Source organism: Saccopteryx leptura, chromosome 7 (assembly GCF_036850995.1).
Source record: "Saccopteryx leptura isolate mSacLep1 chromosome 7, mSacLep1_pri_phased_curated, whole genome shotgun sequence".
NCBI classification, from domain to species: domain Eukaryota; kingdom Metazoa; phylum Chordata; class Mammalia; order Chiroptera; family Emballonuridae; genus Saccopteryx; species Saccopteryx leptura.
This window is the reverse complement of record NC_089509.1, coordinates 95,159,911-95,178,712: the sequence shown is the minus strand read 5'-3', so window position 1 is coordinate 95,178,712 and position 18,802 is coordinate 95,159,911. Positions and strand designations below refer to the sequence as shown.

Below are 18,802 nucleotides of genomic sequence, written 5' to 3'. Positions count from 1 at the left end.
CCCCAAAAGATGTCTATTTTGTGCAAAAACGTTAACCTTTAAAATGTAAAAACTTACTTATGAGGGTCTTGAAGTATCGTGTTAATTTACACTTCAAATGCCAATAAAATAAATCTGATTTTATCACTTAAGAAATTAGAGTAAACATTTATAAGCTGTTTTGTAGCTTTGCAAATAAAAGATTCTTATAAAATTCCTGTGACACAATTTTACATTGTGTAAACGGCGCTGTGAGAAAAACTACCAATAGAAAAGGAGTTTTCTTTTTTGAGAAATATTAAAACTCCTGAAGTCGGGGAGAGAACTTCATCTGTTTCCTCACATTTAGCACTCAGACACTCATTTCTTTAACTTAGTTAAGTAAGTACATTTTAAAAAAATTCTGATTCTAATTGATTAAGGCAATTCGTATAATGCTATAGAATTAAAGATTTTGATTACAGCTAAGAGACTTATTGCATAATTGCTTTACTAATGTCACCTCATTGGATAAAACCTACTCAAGTTAATTTACTTGTTTTGCAAAATCCACATAACTTTATAGCCTTTCATTTTATCATTTTGTATAAATCAGGTTTGTTCCCACTACACCTGTTCCTTAATAAAAAAAAAAATCATGTATTTTTCTTAATTGTTTCAAGGTCACACTATCAGAAAAGAACTTAGTTTCACTCAATATAGGTTAGATTTCTCTATCTGAGCATCAGTCATTGATGCTATTTGTTTTCCAGAGGACGCTGGAAGAAGCTAACAAACACAGTGAGCTTACTCCCGATTGCCTTGGAACTATGTAAACTTACATTAAGTACTGTCCCATATAAAATAAAGTCTTCATTTAAGCAAGTTGTTTTTGCCTCTTTGAAAATAATCTCTTCACCTAAGCAAACAAAATTTTTTTTTTTTTAGTTCTAATGTTGTTGTTTTTTTCTTTACAAAACTACCTAGTTAGAATAGGGTATGTCGCAGCTACATTGCTCATCGTAGCCAACTATAAACTAGGGCCTCCCACCTTCGTGAGGCTGGAATGACAAACGCTGAGGAGCTTTTCCTTCACACTTCAGCCCAGTCCTACTGACGTGAGCCAAGATTTGGTCACTGGGAAAAGCCTCTGTGGTTTCTGCACATCATTAAATGATTTGGAGAAATAAATTTATTCTATAACATTTATTCTTCCCTGAACAGATTCTTTCATTTTTCTCTTTTAGAAAACTATCATACTAACGTGGCACTAAAAAGATGGTTAATTCTAATGTCTGGTCCTAGTGACATGTGTCCAAGGAAGAGAAGTTATATATAGGGTCATCTCGTTTTGTTTGGATGTGAGAATATGTTCTCCCCTGACTGATTTATTTGCAGGGAGCAGAAAGAAGTCATACTTTAATGAAACTTTTTTGGTTCCTCCCTTTCTACACCCCCTCCCCCTTTTTGGCTTCCTTTTCAAAAGTAACAATAAAGAAAAAGGAAATTCTTACATGCCTCCAGTAAGGCTTCTTTTATACAAATTGCTGAGGCATTTGGATGGATAGAAGCTATAGAGGGACTTCACTTTCATATGGAAAAAACAGGTCTTGTCCCTCCCACCCCAGGTATGAAGGCACACTTAGTATGATGCATGTGACCAAAGCTGCAGGCTGGGGAGGAGGAGCAAAAGGGGCCCATGCTCGGTTCACCTTTCTCCTGGCCTAAGTGGGCCTCTGCACTCTGCGATGGGACACTGGGGAGCACACTACAGGCAGTCCACGGGGAGCTGAACAGAGGGTGCTCATAGTACTCCTCATCGGAATTGGAAGGGTCATCATCAGGCACAGACACCGAGATGGAGGGGGGTAGGAGTCTACACCTCTTCCCGCTGGTGGCAGGTTCGTGGCTGGGGAACCCGTGTAGAGGACCCACTTGATCCTCAGCCCCTTCATCTACAAACAGACACACAGGAAGAAACTGCAGGGAGAACTGGACAAGACAGACACAAGATCAGACAGAGAGACGGACAACACCCGCACAAGGACAGGAAGGGCCACAGAAGCAGCACAGCGGGAGCGAGATGAAGGAGAGTTAGCAAGATCAAGCTGATGGAGGATGTGAGACAGTGAGCATTTCATGCTTCAGTAGCAACTGAATCTCAACTGTTCCATAAGTAATCTTGTCACTGATCTAATGAGTCAAGTGCACGGATGCTCCTACGGCATAACAGGCATTATCTGTACATTCCCTTCAAACAAGTCAGAATAACCATGGAAACACTGGCATAAGAACAAAGCATTACAAAACAAATGCATCCTCTGGAGGAAGTTCCGTTAAGTAGATTGATTCCTCTTGCACTTATATCAGTATATATATTTATAAGTTAACAAAAAGAAGCTTGTTAAGATCTGATGCCTGTATGATCATGGGAAGAAATAGCCCTGTTTGAAGAAAAATCTTAATTATCTAGGATGCTCACATAGTTAGCATTTTGGTTAGTTTAATTTTTAGCTGATGACTTTAGCCAAACAGTAATGTTTAATTTCAACCTTGTTAAGAAAACTCTACAATGCTTTATTTTTCATTCTTGCTTTGCTAAAAAAATGGAAGTCAGCATAGCTCCCTGTTTGGATGCTAAGTCCTTGGAGCATCCTTTCCAACAAGGCTTCTCATTTGCATGACTGTGAAATTATATGGCTTTAGGAAAGTCCCTTGTATTACAAACTTGTTTTCCTGTGTTTTGTTTCTCTTCTGAAAGCTCAACAGAGGTACAATTAACTGAGAATTTCTATAGAGTTGCCTTGGATTTATCAAGACTTTAATCGTATGCAGTTTCATTTGCATTACTGGCTCTTGGCTGTTTTCATATTTCAACCCCCTCATTATATATTTCTCATTGAAATGCTAAAGGAACTGCTCTCATTTCTGTCCCTTCCTGTGTCCTGGCTTAGAAATATGTGTTATTTAAATATATTTCCTTAGATGCACAAGTGTAGATAGTCTGCTTCACATTTGGATTCTTGTGTATTTTAATAAGCTGTGAGGAGGAGGAGGATGAATAATACCTGGCTTCTGATGTGGTTCAGACACTCCACCTGAGACCTATGTGTCAGATTACCAAATTTGCTGATCACTATTTATTTACTTACATAAAGAATAATTTTAAAATTTAATAATTCCCAATAATAAGAATGAACTCTGTATAGTTTTTATTCCTAAGTTTAATCAGAATTATAGCATTAATTTGAAAATGCACTGTATTTTTAAGGCACTGACTTATTTTCAGCAACCAATTGTTGATGACTGGAAATAAGTCTGAAATCATAAGGACGTTAAAATAACATTTGGTGGAGGGAATACTTTTAATCTTTTGAGCACACTATTTACTGACTGTTTCGTGGAAGTTGTTTCTAGATGGACACTTGGAGCTTTCTCATTCATGATGCTTATTATATCATGGGATAGCAGAAACCTAAAATTATATCCGATATTCTTAGTTTAAGTCAGCACGATTTCTCAGCTGAGCAGATAATTGGCTCTAATCTGGCCCACAACACTGAGTGAATCATAAATTCTGGGCTTGTCACATGTCCCAGACATTCACAGCTCCATCAGCGACCCTCTGAGGCAGTCATCTCTCCATGTATGTATGCAAGTACCCTCTAAAACTTCAACATGTTCAGCAGATTGTAAGGACAATCAATAAATGAAAATGGCAGAGTCACACCTCTGCTTTTCAACATTTATTTTCTGGGGAGTAGAGCAGACTACAGTATAAAACTAAAGAACGTAAAGCTGAGGGCCGGTAGTTTAGACACTACTCCGTGCACTGGCTTAAACCTTTTGGAGATTCTGACCTCTTTCTGGTTGCTGTTGTTCTTTTTGGAAAGTGTCAAAATGTGCAAACAGCTCAGCATTGCTTTAGATCCCTGACATTTCAAAGAAACAGGATTTTCTTTCTGAAAACGTTAACTCTAATCAGAGAATAATGAAAGCAACAACAACTTTAAGGGCTGCAGTGGAAAAGTAGCTTCTTTGTAGTGTTCGTCTGGACTTGAGCCAAGTAACTTCAAAAAGTACATCTGGCAAAGCCCAACCCTCTCCTGGCACTGTATGTACTCCAAGTCTCTGTTTAGGACCCGTGAGCCTAAGGTCCATCTACTTTGCAAGTCCTAGAGATGTGCCAGGGATAGGATGCCTAGAGGACCACGACCAAGGTAAGTCCAAACAGTGCACTGGTTCCAATGACAGTGATAGAAGACAACAGATCCTCATTTACTTCTGAACTGTGTATGGCGGGTGTTCTTGGTTCATACTTAATGAAGGTGGGATAAATAATCATTATAAATAAATGAATTATTTAATTGGGAGTAATTAAATAAAAGGAAATTAATTAATCAAGTAGTTTATAACAGATAAAAAAACAAAAACAATAAAGACCTCTCTTTGGAAGGCCACTTTGTTTTCCTGGTTCTACACTAAGAACCTAGCTAAGAAACAGCTGGAGGGACTCAGTGGGGCTGTGGATGTAGGGACTTCGATTCGGACCTGAATTCTAGATAAGCCATATACTGCCATGCCATGCCGGGCAGGAAGTGGAAGTGAGTATTATCCGTCTCTGGCTTGCTGGGAGGGTTAAATGAGAAGGGGTCTGAGAAAGTGTCCGGCTCACTGCTGAACTCCGGGCACGTCAGCCTCTTTCAGCACACTCCAGCAAGTCATCGTGCACCTCCTGCTCCTGCTTCCACTGGACACATCAAAGCTTGACTTGAGAGATTTATCACAAAGTAAACTCATTTCATAAGTTAATTTTGCCATTTAAGGTCAGAATTGAATGCCTCCTTTAATTATAAGCACACATGCATTTGGTAATACTTCTGTTGCCACAGAATATTCCATTTCATTTTAATAATGTGGCATTCGAAAGACCAGGGTGGCATTATGAACCTTGAAATTTTACATAGCTCTTTTTCATAATGAGAAACTTCAAGAATGGTTTCAGCAGAGGAATACATCTTTCCAAATTTGCTTTCATACACGCCTTTTCTTTTTAAAGCATTTGAGAATTTATATTGGGTTAAAGTAAGGTTTGCCATGTAAAACCCAAGCTTTGAATGTCAGTTCCCTTTGGAACAAACGAATAGTCACTTTTATGAGAGACTGAGTCTCATAGGGTATCTTTGACTCAGTGGTTTCTGTCTGCGTTGGCATCATATCTTCTGCCTTACAACCAATGGTAAAGGCAGCTGGCTTCACATGCATTGTTCTTTGCTATCTCTAAGCCCTTCCCATTCTGCAAGCTTTTGACTAAGGACTCCTGCGTTTGTCAATTGGGTCTGCTGTCCCAGAATGATATGGAGGTAAAACTGCTTTCATATTAGCAATTATAATGTTGCACTGACATAAAAAACCACCCTATAAATAGGGAGGAAATCTAAGAGGGCAGAGAAATTCCTGGTTCTGTTTTCTGATGACTCCATTGTTCTTGTGGGGGTTTCCAAATTCTAAGAGTTCAGTCCAAATGACAACTCTTATTGTTAGCCAAAAAGAAAAAGGAGATTAATTTGAAAATATCTTAACTAAATGTGGTACTTGTTTGACTTTTTCATCAAAATCCCTTTAACTGTTTCCCAGAAGAAGCATGTATTCTGGAAATTATTAATATTGCATTGATTATAATAAATGAATATTTATAAGTGACAATAATTAACACATTAAATTATTTTTGGTGGAAGCTGTCATGCTTCCTCTTTGGGAAAGACAGCATTTAAAATGTTTGATAATTAATAAAATGTAAGCATAGCCTCCAAATCACTGACTCCAAGAGGTCTCTTACATTTGTAAAAGAGGACTGGGCTGTGGCAGTCACTGTGTCTGTGTATCACAGTTACTTTGAGGGTGTGTTGAGGAGGGTAAAAAATCTCTAGATGAAAAAACTACACCTGTTTGGTTTCCATGAGACCCGCTTTGAGCAACACATTAACTGAATTTTGGCTGGGTTTTTACAAACCAGTTGGTCTTGTGATTTGTCACTAATTTATTTTCTGATAAAACAAGCTTAAACAAGTTTTTACTCAGACTTTGAGGGCTTAAAAATAAGACAGAGAATGGTTTGATTGTGTAACTTTCACATATTTATGGTGAGAATATTGCTTGGCTTTTAAATTAATGAGGTAGAGTTTGTAAATGCATACCTTAAAACTGATAAGATCAGATACTACACTTGATGTTCGCCAGAAGGCTGAGAAGCTATGTAAATGGGTATCTTTAAAATATAACTAAAAAAATGGTAGTCCTCTTAAAAGCAAATCATTAGGACTTTGTATAGTTTAATAGTTTTGTGAAGAAAATTCAATAAAAATGTTTGAAAAACATTAAAAAGAAAACGTCTTCGAATTGCTTTCAACAGGAAGTTGAAATTTTCTTAGACTGTACCGAAACAGCCTGGGGAAAGCAATCCTGAAATATATATAAGAAAAGGTTATACTCTGGAACGTGACACCTAAATTACCAAAATGTAAATGTGGTTCTATATTTTATTTATATTTTCATTATATTCATTATAACACCCCCCAGAAAGCAGACTAGGTGAATTCCCAGATGGATGGTGGAGGCCCCTGGTGCCCTTTCTGCTCCAACTTCCGTATAAAAGTAAGAAGAGTCAAGTACTTGATCTCTACCGACTTTGGAGTCCACATCATACCCCTCTCTGGGTCCACAGGATTCTCTGACACTTAAAACGGTGAGTAGGAGCTCAGAAACACTGTCATGGAAGTCTTGCTAGTGTATTTGGAATGAAATCCAGACCCCTGAGCCCAGTTGGCTGCTGCTTGCTCTTGAATTCTCCACTACTCTACTTCTCTCTCTCACCATTAATTAACCTTGAGGCTCCTTGACAGCTCCTAGAACACTTCATGCTGTTGCCCACCCACCTCAATGCCTTTGCATATCCTGGTGTCTCTGCCCCAACTGCCTCTTTACTTTACCTTTGCTTGACCAACACTTCCGCGAGCGTCTGGACCTAGCTTCTTAACTGTCTCTTACCATCCAAAAAAAAAAAAGATTTCTCTTGTTCTAACTTAAAATTCCCTGTTCTTTTCCTCCCTAGTACTAATCCAATTCAAAATTATGTGTAAGCTTATTTATTGGATTTCTGTCCTCCACTAGACTGTGTGCACCCTACAAATGGGATCATGTCTGTTTTGTTCACTAATGTAGATCCAGAATTTGAAGAGTACTGGATACATTGTAGGTTCTCCTTAAATATGTGTTGAATGAATGAATGAACATAAGGCAAAAAAGAATTGCTCAAATTTATGAATTAAAAGATCAAATCAAAATTTCAGGGAATTAACTAATAATTAGTGGTTTTTATGACACTGATTATGTGCATTGATCAAAGTCTCCAAAGTTTCTTTTATTTATCAAAATACTTTAGTTTGTTTAACATTATTTCAGGCAGTAAATTTGAAAAAAAGACTTCAGTTTAAGAAAGAAAAACCCCTACTAAAAAAGTTTTGATTTATAAATCTGTGACAAAATAAATTATATTTATTAATAATTTATTTATTTATTTATTTAAATTTTTTTGTATTTTTCTGAAGCTGGAAACAGGGAGACAGTCAGACAGACTCCCGCATGCGCCCGACCGGGATCCACCCGGCACGCCCACCAGGGGGCGATGCTCTGCCCACCAGGGGGCGATGTTCTGCCCATCCGGGGCATCGCTCTGTTGCGACTAGAGCCAATCTAGCGCCTGAGGCAGAGGCCATGGAGCCATCCCCAGCGCCCAGGACATCTTTGCTCCAATGGAGCCTTGGCTGCGGGAGGGGAAGAGAGAGACAGAAAGGAAGGAGAGGGGGAGGGGTAGAGAAGCAGATAGGCGTTTCTCCTGTGTGCCCTGGCAGGGAATCGAACCCGGGACTTCTGCACGCCAGGCCAACGCTCTACCACTGAGCCAACCAGCCAGGGCTATTAATAATTTATAGTTTAGTAATTTAGGAAAGTCTGTATTGAGGAAATCAAAGAGTATTTTAAATGAACCTAATTACAAATTATAAAAAGGCAGTGTGTCTTTTGTGATGTTTCAATATTTAACATAATAAAATGAGCTCTAAAAGGGACAAGAAAAATAAATGAATAAATCAATAAAATAGAATAATACTAAAATTCTGATATTAGTATATGAAAACTAAATTATATTAAAGTAACACTTGAGCTGTGTAGCTCTCCTTTGCCTTCTCCTGTATTGCAAATAATACACAAAAGTTAACTGATCTAAGAGCCAATATCAGTTTGCTTTTAAATAGCGCCATTCATCTCAGATTCTGAATGAATATTCTTCAAAGACATCCCTCTATTTTTTTCAACAAGAATTCAAAAGCTGACATGGCTTTTCATGTTGAGCAAATGCATAAATAGATTCATGGACAATAACAGGTCTCAGCGGGAAAGAAGCCATGATCTCAGCTTCCAGTTCACTGCTCTCTCTGTCAAATTCATTCATTAACTCCTTTATTTATTCATTAATATTTATTGAGAGTTTCCAAAAGCCCAGACCCTGGGGAAGGTCTTGGCAATACAATGTTCAGCAAAACAGAGACAAGTCCTGACAACACTTCCAAAAGGAAGTGTTGATTTCACCATTTTTATTTGTTTAGTCACTTATAAGATAAAAGTGTTTCTTTTGTCAAAACACTCTGCATTAAGTAAATTGGTTCTTGTGGTTATTCTGACAATTTAAACACGAAGATATGTTTTCTTTTGTCAAACATATTTTTCCTTTTTTGTTTACCATATTCCTCTACATCTGCTTTTATATGGATAAATGATTATACATTTATTAAAGTCTTTGTTTCTTCTTAACTATTTGAAACAGCTCTCCAGCTGGGTCACATACTAACTCATACTGAAGTCTAGTGCTAATGGATTGATGGATTGATGTTTATTTATCCTTTATCAGAAGACAAACCTGAAACAGTGCAATAGGCCTTACCTTCCTCCACTGCGACAGTCTTTTCTGAAGCTGGTGATGGGGGTGGAGAAGGAGGCAGATTAGCTGTCTCTTCAGCTGCTAAAGATCAAACAATGAAAAAGTGGGATATGACAATTAATCATATTAGGCCAGTAGATGTGTAGGCAGTTCTGTCACCTGTAAAAAGATCTCTATGAAATTCAGAGAAAGATTCAATAGTAAGCTGCACTTGACTTATTTTTAGCTCCATTACCTGATTCACATATTTTTGAAAACCTAAAGAGAAAGAAGAGCATTTAATATTTAAAAATAATAATTTCACTTTCTCCATAAAATGGATTAGAGCTGCCCACTAAATTCCTATCATTAATCCCATTAATTTATGTCTGCTTGTTCGAGTAATAAATATTTCATCCTTGTCCTAATTTACTATATTCAAACACAAACAAGCAGGTACTTTAGTTTAGATTTGGTTTGATAGACTAAAAATATATTAGAATTCTTTATTGTTCAACTTCTTGATCTGGAAACAAATATTACCTTAATCATTCAGTTATTTTAGGTAAAGTATTTTTTTTTAATTTTTATTTATTTTTTATTTTGGGGAGGAGAGAGAGAGAGAGAGAGAGAGAGAGAGAGAGAGAGAAGTGAGGGAGGAACAGGAAGCATCAACCCCCACATGTGCCTTGACCAAGAAAGCCCGGGGTTTCGAACCAGCGACCTCAACATTCCAGGTCAACACTTTACCCACTGTACCACCACAGTTCAGGCAGGTACTGTATTATTTAAATAACATTTTGTCCCATCATTTGTATGTACTCTCAGAAAAGAAAAATGTAGCTCTAATCGCTGAAGGCAACCTTCAAACAAAACTCATGTACCAGGGGGAGCTAAGTAATCTGACCTTGACATTATACATGAAGGACTGAAAAGAAAGGTTCTAAAAGATGTAATTCCTTCACAGTCAACTCTAAGTTTCCTCTTCAAGACACTCGGTGAGCACTCATATAAAAGGAACAAATTTCAAAAGAAAATTTTATCAGTCAGGGCCAGTGGTAAAATCTAATCTAAATATTATGTATATTTTTATTTCATAAAACAGCTAGCAAAAGCAGCTTTGGGATGACAAGGGACTCTTTACTTCCTTGGCCCTGTGGACTTTTATATGGCATACTTTAAGGTTTCAAATTAAAAAGACAAGGTGGGTTTTATATTTTTTTTTAAATTTCAAACAATAGACATAGACCACAGACAAAAGGTCAATGTTTTACGTAATTTTCCCTCTCTGTTTCAAGGGAAAAATAATTGATAATCAGAGGACATTTGATTAAAAATAATGAGAATATATTGAATTTATTATTCTGTGAAAATCAGAGTTTTTTATTGTTTAATTTTTAATAACAATTTAGGGGTTACTGATCAGAAAATCAAATATGAAGTATAAATTAGACCAGTGTTTTCAACTGCCAGTCCATGGACCAATGCTGGTCTGCCAGAAATTTCATGCTGGTGTGTGAAAGAGTTCACCACGGTGATGTTATATAAAGATTATAGACTAGAGTCTGGTGGTTGAAACCACTGCTTTAGACTGTAAGAGAAAAAAGGGGTATATTCTATTTTTATGCTTTAAAAACCATGCTTTTCTATGTTTTACATCTATGTACTTGTGAAATAAACCTTTATTTTGAACCAAAGATAGTATCCTTTCTTATGTCACAGCATGTATTATCTGTCTATCTATCTATCTATCTATCTATCTATCTATCTATCTATCTATCTATCATCTACTTATCTACAGTAGGGCAACAAGCCCTTGGCTGAGAGTGCTTTTCTTGGCAAGCACCATTACATTACCTGTTTGTTTGGCCTTAGAAGGTATTTGACTTGTGGCCAAGGGAGAGAGAAATGCCACGTCAGTGTCCTTAAATGAACCAAGTGAAGACCAGTACTTTATACGGGATTAAAAGTCAAGATGATTCTAACAAATCTCTGGCTATAGGATTTGTGTAGGCTGGTTCAGAGAGATGAAAACAAGGCTTAAATATAGATCGTCAAAAACCTACAAAAGGAAACAATGACTTCTAATTAAAGTATTAGTGCATTTTCTCTATGAGTGGGGGCCATGAACATCAAAATACATTGGCTTTACTTTTATAATGGCTCTCTTGTGTGGTCTGGAAATGCAAAACTAAGGGTAATATAGGGGCAAAAAGTCTAACTATATAAGCTGATCACCCTAAAGTCTATCCAAACACCACAATGACCTTGTCGAGAAAGGTGAAAATACGTCCCAGCGCATTTCAACAGAGGTTTCAGATGAACGTTCCATGTGAGGATGAAGTAGGAGATACGGCTTATCTTTGAACACGAAGACCCGATCCTGTGCTCAGGGTGCAGCGGACACAGCCCCAATCTGAGGTTCTTTCTCATTTACCTAAAGGAAGAGCTGCAGGCTGGTCTTTCTGCTGAGCTTCTTTCTCCTGCTCCCCTTTCAGGACCGCTACCGCCTCGGCCGTGACTACTTGCACTATCCTTGCGGACACCTCCTCTGGAATAAACAGTGACAAGAGAAAATAAAATGATGAGGTAGATGCCCCAAACAGGTAGCAAAGAGGCAAAGTGAACAAGACAGTCAATTAGGATATCATTTCCTCTGTTAGATAGAATTTATTAAGTTGCAGATAAAACCTAAATACATATATTGTAACTTGGAAAAAAGTGAAGAAGAAAAAATAAAAGAAATTTGCATTCTAGCAAAAAGCAGACAGAATAAAAGAAATATAATTAATCGGCATGGCGGTTTACTTTTAAAAAGCTGTTCACATAAACAGAAGAAGAGTTAATTATTTGTACCTAGTAAAACAAATTCAGAGAGAATTCATTTCGGATTTAACCTAAAAGCTGTGTAATTTTGTTACAGTTTTCTAGAAAATTGTCATTAAAATACGTTTCTATGCTGACTGCAGAAATGCCATGATTTAAAACCTAAAGAACATGCCTCAAAGTATGAAATTTGAGATGAAACAGCATTATTTAGGATCAGTGTAAACAAGACCAACCCAGAAAACAACCCTGAGAAGATAAACCGTGAATGTAATACATGGAAATGTTATGTCAGATGGTCATTTTCTTAACAGCGACTACTTTCCTAGATAGCAGATGCTGTAAAGATTTCAAGGTCATGTAAGACATACTTACCTAGTCAGTACAATAGTTTCATTAAAAGGGGGGGGGGGGGCTGACCAGGTGGTGGCGCAGTGGATAGAGAGTCAGACGGGATGTGGAGGACCCAGGTTCGAGACCCCGAGGTTGCCAGCTTGAGCGCGGGCTCATCTGGTTTGAGCAAAAGCTCACCAGTTTGGACCCAAGGTCGCTGGCTCGAGCAAGGGGTTACTCGGTCTGCTGAAGGCCCACGGTCAAAGCACATATGAGAAAGCAATCAATGAACAATCAACAAAAGCTGTTGCAAAGAAAAACTGATAATTGATGCTTCTCATCTCTCTCTGTTCCTGTCTGTCTGTTTCTATCTATCCCTCTCTGACTCTCTCTGTCTCTGTTAAAAAAAAAAAAAGTTGGGGGGAGGCGAAGCTTCATCATTAAAGTGATCAGTGTGTGAGAGACCAGATAACTAGTTTTTAGCCTAAAGTGGCATCCACTGGGGCACGACAGTGCTAAACAGTGCTAATTTTATGTCACCTAGTCAGAAAAATATTCAAGATATGATATTCCACATATCAACTAAAAATGAAAACAGCATTCTGAGTTTAAAAATATGTTCTAGGTTAGAAATAAATTCAACAGAATTTAACTTTTCATTACCTTTACATAACAGTCTACCATACTAGGAAATAAGCCCACTTATAGCCGAATAGAAACGAGTTGAATTTGGCAAGGTGGAGGCAGAGGTCGGGGTGAGGTATACTCTTATAATTTTAGTCAAAATTTTAGAATAAATATTTCATTGAATTTTTTTATTGGAAGCTGCCCATTCACAAGCAGATTGGGGGAGATCTGCCAGTTTTTACCTGATTCATTCAGATTTAGGCTTTTTTTTCCCCCTGAAGTGAGAAGCAGGGGGGAAGCAGAGGGACAAACTCCTGTATGCACCAGACTAGGATCCACCCGGCATGCCATCCTAGCACCTGAGGTGGAGGACATGGAGCCATCCTCAGCACCCAGGCCAACTTTACTCCAATGAAATCTTGGCTGCAGGAGGGGAAGAGAGAGAAAGAGAGAAAGGAGAGGGGGAAGAGTGGAGAAACAGGCGCTTCTCCTGTGTGCCCTGGCTGGGAATCAAACCCTGGACTTCCACATGCCAGGGCGACGCTCTACCACTGAGCTAATTTTCTATGGAAAATTGTATAATGGAGAGGTGGAACAAGCATGCAAAAACTGGGCTGCATATAAAACCCCCGTGTTGACCCTGGCCAGTTGGCTCAGCGGTAGAGCATCGGCCTGGCATGTGGAAGTCCCGGGTTCAATTTTTGGCCAGGGCACACAGGAGAAGCGCCCATCTGCTTCTCCACCCTTCCCCCTCTCCTTTCTCTCTGCCTCTCTATTCCCCTCCCGTAGCCAAGGCTCCACTGGAGCAAAGCTGGTCTGGGCACTGAGGATGGCTCCATGGCCTCTACCTCAAGCGCTAGAGTGGCTCCATTACAACGGAGCAAGCCCCCAGATGGGCCAAGCATCACCTACTGGAGGACATGCCAGTTGGATCCCGGTTTGGCGCGTGCAGAAGTCTGTTTCTCTGCCTCCCCGCTTTTCACTTCAGGGGAAAAAAAAGTGTCTTCTAGCTCTTTCCTGCATTTCCCTGCTCACACTTATGCAAAATTTAACATCTCCTCTGGCACTTAGTATATCTCGCATGAAACTGTGCTGGTATACATGCCTTATCAGCCCTGCTGTGTATAGTTTCCCAAGTTAAGGAGTCTCTCCTTGTCCTTGTTGCAATTCTGAGTTCCTCTCATTGATCTTTGCCCAGATTTCATGCTTAATACAATTTTTTAAAAGGATAAAGAATTAACATTAAAGGTTTTATTCATGGTATTTACACACATATGGATATGATCCATGCTTGCTGCCTTCTAGTTATTTCATCTTATGAAGTTTACTCAGACCTATGGAGTTTCAATGCCTCACCCATAGGTACTACTACCTATCTCACAGATTGCTGTGGGAACTCAGCTACATAAGTATATAACAGGCTCGGTACATCAGGGAACTCAAATAAAAAGAAGACCTCTAAATAATTCTTCACCAAGGTGTCTTTATTTTCCCCAGTCATATGTTTTTTCTGGGTTTTCTACCTTAGTATAGAAAGAGCAACTGTGGTATGCTCTAAACCAAGGTAGGCAACCTTTTTATACCTACCACCCACTTCTGTATCTCTGTTAGTAGTAAAATTTTCTAACCACTCACCAGTTCCACAGTAATGATGATTTATAAAGTAGGGAAGTAACTTTACTTTATAAAATTTATAAAGCAGAGTTACAGCAAGTTAAAGCATCTAATAATAATTACTTACCAAGTACTTTATGTCAGATTTTCACTAAGTTTGGCAGAATAAATCTTTATAAAACAACTTACTATAGTTCAATCTATCTTTTTATTTGTACTTTGGTTGCTCCACTACTGCCCACCATGAAAGCTGGCACGCCCACTAGTGGGTGGTAGGAACCAGATTGACTACCACTGCTCTAAATAGTCTAACCTAACTAGGAAATTATTAATATGGACATCAGATAATACACTTAATCCATGAACCTCTGTGTTGATGCCAGGAACAATCCCCCCCCAAATAGCTAGAGAAAAGTAAATGCTATCTTTGTTATTAATTATCTAGCTTCATCCATACCCACATCTCTGGCTGCATAGGTCCTGGGCTGTAATCTGCTCTAGATTTCTGCCAGCAAGTCCCAATTTAGGACTGTCTTCTTGCCAGTGCTCCAAAAAAGCGTGATAACCCTTATCTACTCTCAGGGACAATGAGCAACATGAAAAATTACTTTTTGAGATCACATTTTAATTTTGCATTACTTAATATTTCTACTTTTTTCTTCCTTTTCTTATTTTTTACTTTTTTTTGTTATTTTTTCTTCCATTCGTTGTGTGTGTAAAATTATGAATAGGACCTAGTTGTTCAAAAGATGAAAGATGAATCTAGATTACACATAAATTGAGAAATTAGTACTCATTATATATAATTGAAAAGTGACACTGATCTTTGATGCTAAAAACATGACACTTTTTTTCTGTAAACTGAAAGTATTAAAGGTTCAATTATCTTTGTTTTGAATGTCTAAAGTTTTCTGGCAGTGGACATTTTTTGTTTATGTTTAAAATTGTCTTAAAGAGTGTATGTGATATGTACTTTGTTATCTTTCTTGTTAATGTCAGGATTTTAAAGTAATTAACTAACAATAGTTTTTGCATTGCAGTGAGAACCTTATAATCAGTATTTGAATATTAACATTATTTTATCAGTAGTGTCACTATGGTTATGAGACAATAACACAAAAACATCTCAGGATGTAGCTGTAAAATCATGTCACTTAAATAAAATAAATGAATGACAACTTGGAAATAATCTGTTAAGTGATCTGCCTTAAAAAATGGTTGGAAGAAAAAACATTAAAAGCAACTTCTTTAAAACATTTCATCTTATAATATCTAATAAATATTGTTACTTTTAGGATAATTTAAAATAAATGATTTAAAGATAAAAACCCAGGGAACAGATGATAATAGATTATCACTATGTAGATAAACATCTGGAGGTAAAAAAATAAAGTCTGTTTTAAAAACTTGTTCTAGGCAACAGAGATAGGGTCAGTATTCAAAAACAGTCTTTAGTAGATAAAGTGACTTCTGGTACGAAATAATAGTTTTTCGTGGTAGAGCGTCGGCCTGGCATGCAGGAGTCCCGGGTTCGATTTCCAGCCAGGGCACACAGGAGAGGTGCCCATCTGCTTCTCCACCCCTCCCCCTCTCCTTCCTCTCTGTCTCTCTCTTCCCCTCCCACAGCCGAGGCTCCATTGGAGCAAAGTTGGCCTGGGCGCTGAGGATGGCTCCATGGCCTTTGCCTCAGGTGCTAGAATGGCTCTGGTTGCAACAGAGCAACGCCACAGATGGGCAGAGCGTCACCCCCTGGTAGGCATGCCGGGTGGTACCGGTTGGGCGCATGTGGGAGTCTGTCTGACTGCCTCCCCGTTTCCAACTTCAGAAAAATACAAAAAAAAAAAAAAAAGACACAATAGTTTTTCTTTATATTGAGGATGGAAACATAAGCAGGAGGCAAAGAGGTATAAGAAACCTACTTGAAAATACACAAAAAATATCATGCTAAACTATTCACATTTCACTTAAGTAATGAACAAACATCATACTGTGATACAAGGTTATTAAACAACTTGTTACATTAGGATACTTTTATTTCCTGGAAATATTATTTAATCGACACAATAATACATTTTTCAGATGGGGAAACTGGCAAAATAATGGATAAAGACAACTGTCCCATTTGAGTGTCTCTTTGATTTACATTAGAGGAGTACAAATAGTGTATAAAATAGGTTCTAGTGTCAGAAAACTAGGGATAAAATTCTACCTTTATCTCTTACTAGCCACAAGTGACAATCTTTCTAACCTACAGATTCTCCATCTGTTAAGGGGAATAAAAGTGGCATTTAGATTTTAATGTGCTGTGACAATAAAATGAAATAATATATATCAAATACTTATTTAAATTACATAATACTGTTTTAATCCTTGTTTTATTAGCATCTAAGTTTATGATCACTGTTTGACTGAAAATATATCAATAAAGACTTGAAAGATTTTTGTCATACACTGAGATGATTCAGTCATTTTTGTCAATGAGTACTTCCTTGCCTGCCTTACAGACAATATATGAGACTAGTACCACTTATTTAAACAAAAAAGATACAGTTATTTTTACTCTACGGTTTTATTTGGTACTATTCGGCATTTATAACTGTTGCAGCATTCTGGTTTTCTGCAATGCTGATTCATGCCATATCAGTGCCATGCTCTTCTGATCACAGTATCATCACATCAAAAAATTTAAGACAGCCCTGGCCGGTTGGCTCAGTGGTAGAGCGTCGGCCTGGCGTGCAGAAGTCCTGGGTTCGATTCCCGGCCAGGGCAAACAGGAGAAGAGCCCATCTGCTTCTCCACCCCTCCCCCTCTCCTTCCTCTCTGTCTCTCTCTTCCCCTCCCGCAGCGAGGCTCCAATGGAGCAAAGATGGCCCAGGCGCTGGGGATGGCTCCTTGGCCTCTGCCCCAGGCGCTAGAGTGGCTCTGGTCGCAAAAGAGCGACACCCTGGAGGGGCAGAGCATCGCCCCCTGGTGGGCAGAGCGTCGCCCCCTGGTGGGCGTGCCGGGTGGATCCCGATCGGGTGCATGCGGGAGTCTGTCTGACTGTCTCTCCCCGTTTCCAGCTTCAGAAAAATACAAAAAAAAAAAAAAAATTTAAGACAGTCTCAGTATGGTTTTTAGACCATATATTTAGTTTAATTATTTTGTTGTATTACTCTATCAATATTGCTTGGTTGATTTACAGTAAGAGGGATGGAGTCAAAACTTTCTCAGGGGCCCTGAAACCTTCAGCTTGCTTCTGAGTCTATATGACATTGTTGGTGTACACAAAGGTCTGATTTGGAAAGTGTACCCTTTGGATTTTTATCAGGACCAGCTGTGATAACTTGAACATGCAAAGGTAACCAATTATACCGGGAACAAAAAAAACCCCAAGGAAATTGGCATAAGCTTGAGAACTTATTTTCGTTGATTTCTTTCAGGTTTTTATAAGGGAAGTAAGAGACATTGACAATAAATTCAACCATATAGAATATAAAAGCCAGTAGATGTTTCTGCTGTTGAGAATAACAGTGCTGTGTTAAAAGAAATGACAAGCCTACCGTACACTTGTGAAAGAAGGAAAACAAAACAATTTTAGACAGAATGCTCCTGTCAAGAAAAGGTTTTTCTCAGTAGGGTACAGAATGGTTGCCTAGGAAACTGATGCTAATTGCTGCTGCTGGTGGAAACTAGTCAACAAGGAAAGCACTGTGCAGTTCCAAGCAGCCTGCTAAACAAATACCCTACATAAGTTCATAAAAACAGGGGGAAAAAGTTCTTTGCTTAATTTGAGGAGTAAATGGTTTCTCTGAACCTATTTCCAGTAATCAACCGATGATGAAGGAAATGAAAAGAGCATTTGTTGGGTTTTTTGTTTGTTCCCCTGGACCTTCGCATTAATTAAAGAGGCCAGTGTCGGCATACCCCTCCCCACTCAGACCCCAGCAGACCTCAAAGGGTCACCCAGGCCAACACTGCAGCTGTTGAACTTCGCCTATCAGCCTTTTCATAGAAAGATTTTTTTTTTTCCTAAAGACATCCTGATTAAAACAAAGAAAATTCTAGTTAATGGGGAAAGACACATTTGAGGTCAAGTTAATTTAGGGGGATAAATGGTTTTTTTTAAGATAAGAAATCATGATTGCACGGGGTTCAGTTCTGATGGGTACTATAGAGAGTGATACTATGCTTAGGCATTATGGGGGTGGGGGGTAAACAGATAACTAAGACTTGGTGTCCTACACTTAAATTGTGTTCACAATGGGGCAATCTCAGTGAAGGACATGTCTTGTTTCTGTTTTATTTATTTATTTATTTATTTATTTATTTATTTATTTATTTATTTGAAGTTGTACTAGTAATGGCCACAGATTTTGGTTGAAGAGTCCATAGTTACATTTGTCCTCTTCTGAAATGCTAATGCAACCTGGAGGGGCTGAGACTGGTAAGGAGTATAAGTGTATGATTCCAGAATTTTCCCTCACTTTT

General features: G+C 38.3%; 2 protein-coding genes across 23 annotated transcripts in view; one reads left to right on the top strand and one right to left on the bottom strand.

Annotated features, from left to right (window-relative positions):
• MAP2 (microtubule associated protein 2) overlaps positions 1-18,802 on the bottom strand; it is a 300,424-nt gene that overhangs the window by 43,699 nt on the left and 237,923 nt on the right. For all 22 annotated transcript variants that reach the window (XM_066345316.1, XM_066345323.1, XM_066345324.1 and 19 more), the window contains 2 exons: positions 11,370-11,483; positions 8,957-9,034 (listed from right to left, as the gene is read on the bottom strand). In XM_066345316.1, the coding sequence (XP_066201413.1) occupies positions 8,957-9,034; positions 11,370-11,483 (192 nt within the window). The remainder of the gene's footprint in view (positions 1-8,956; positions 9,035-11,369; positions 11,484-18,802) is intronic.
• Positions 1-18,802, top strand: part of ACADL (acyl-CoA dehydrogenase long chain) — a 711,748-nt gene that overhangs the window by 465,271 nt on the left and 227,675 nt on the right. The gene's annotated exons all lie outside the window — the stretch shown is intronic.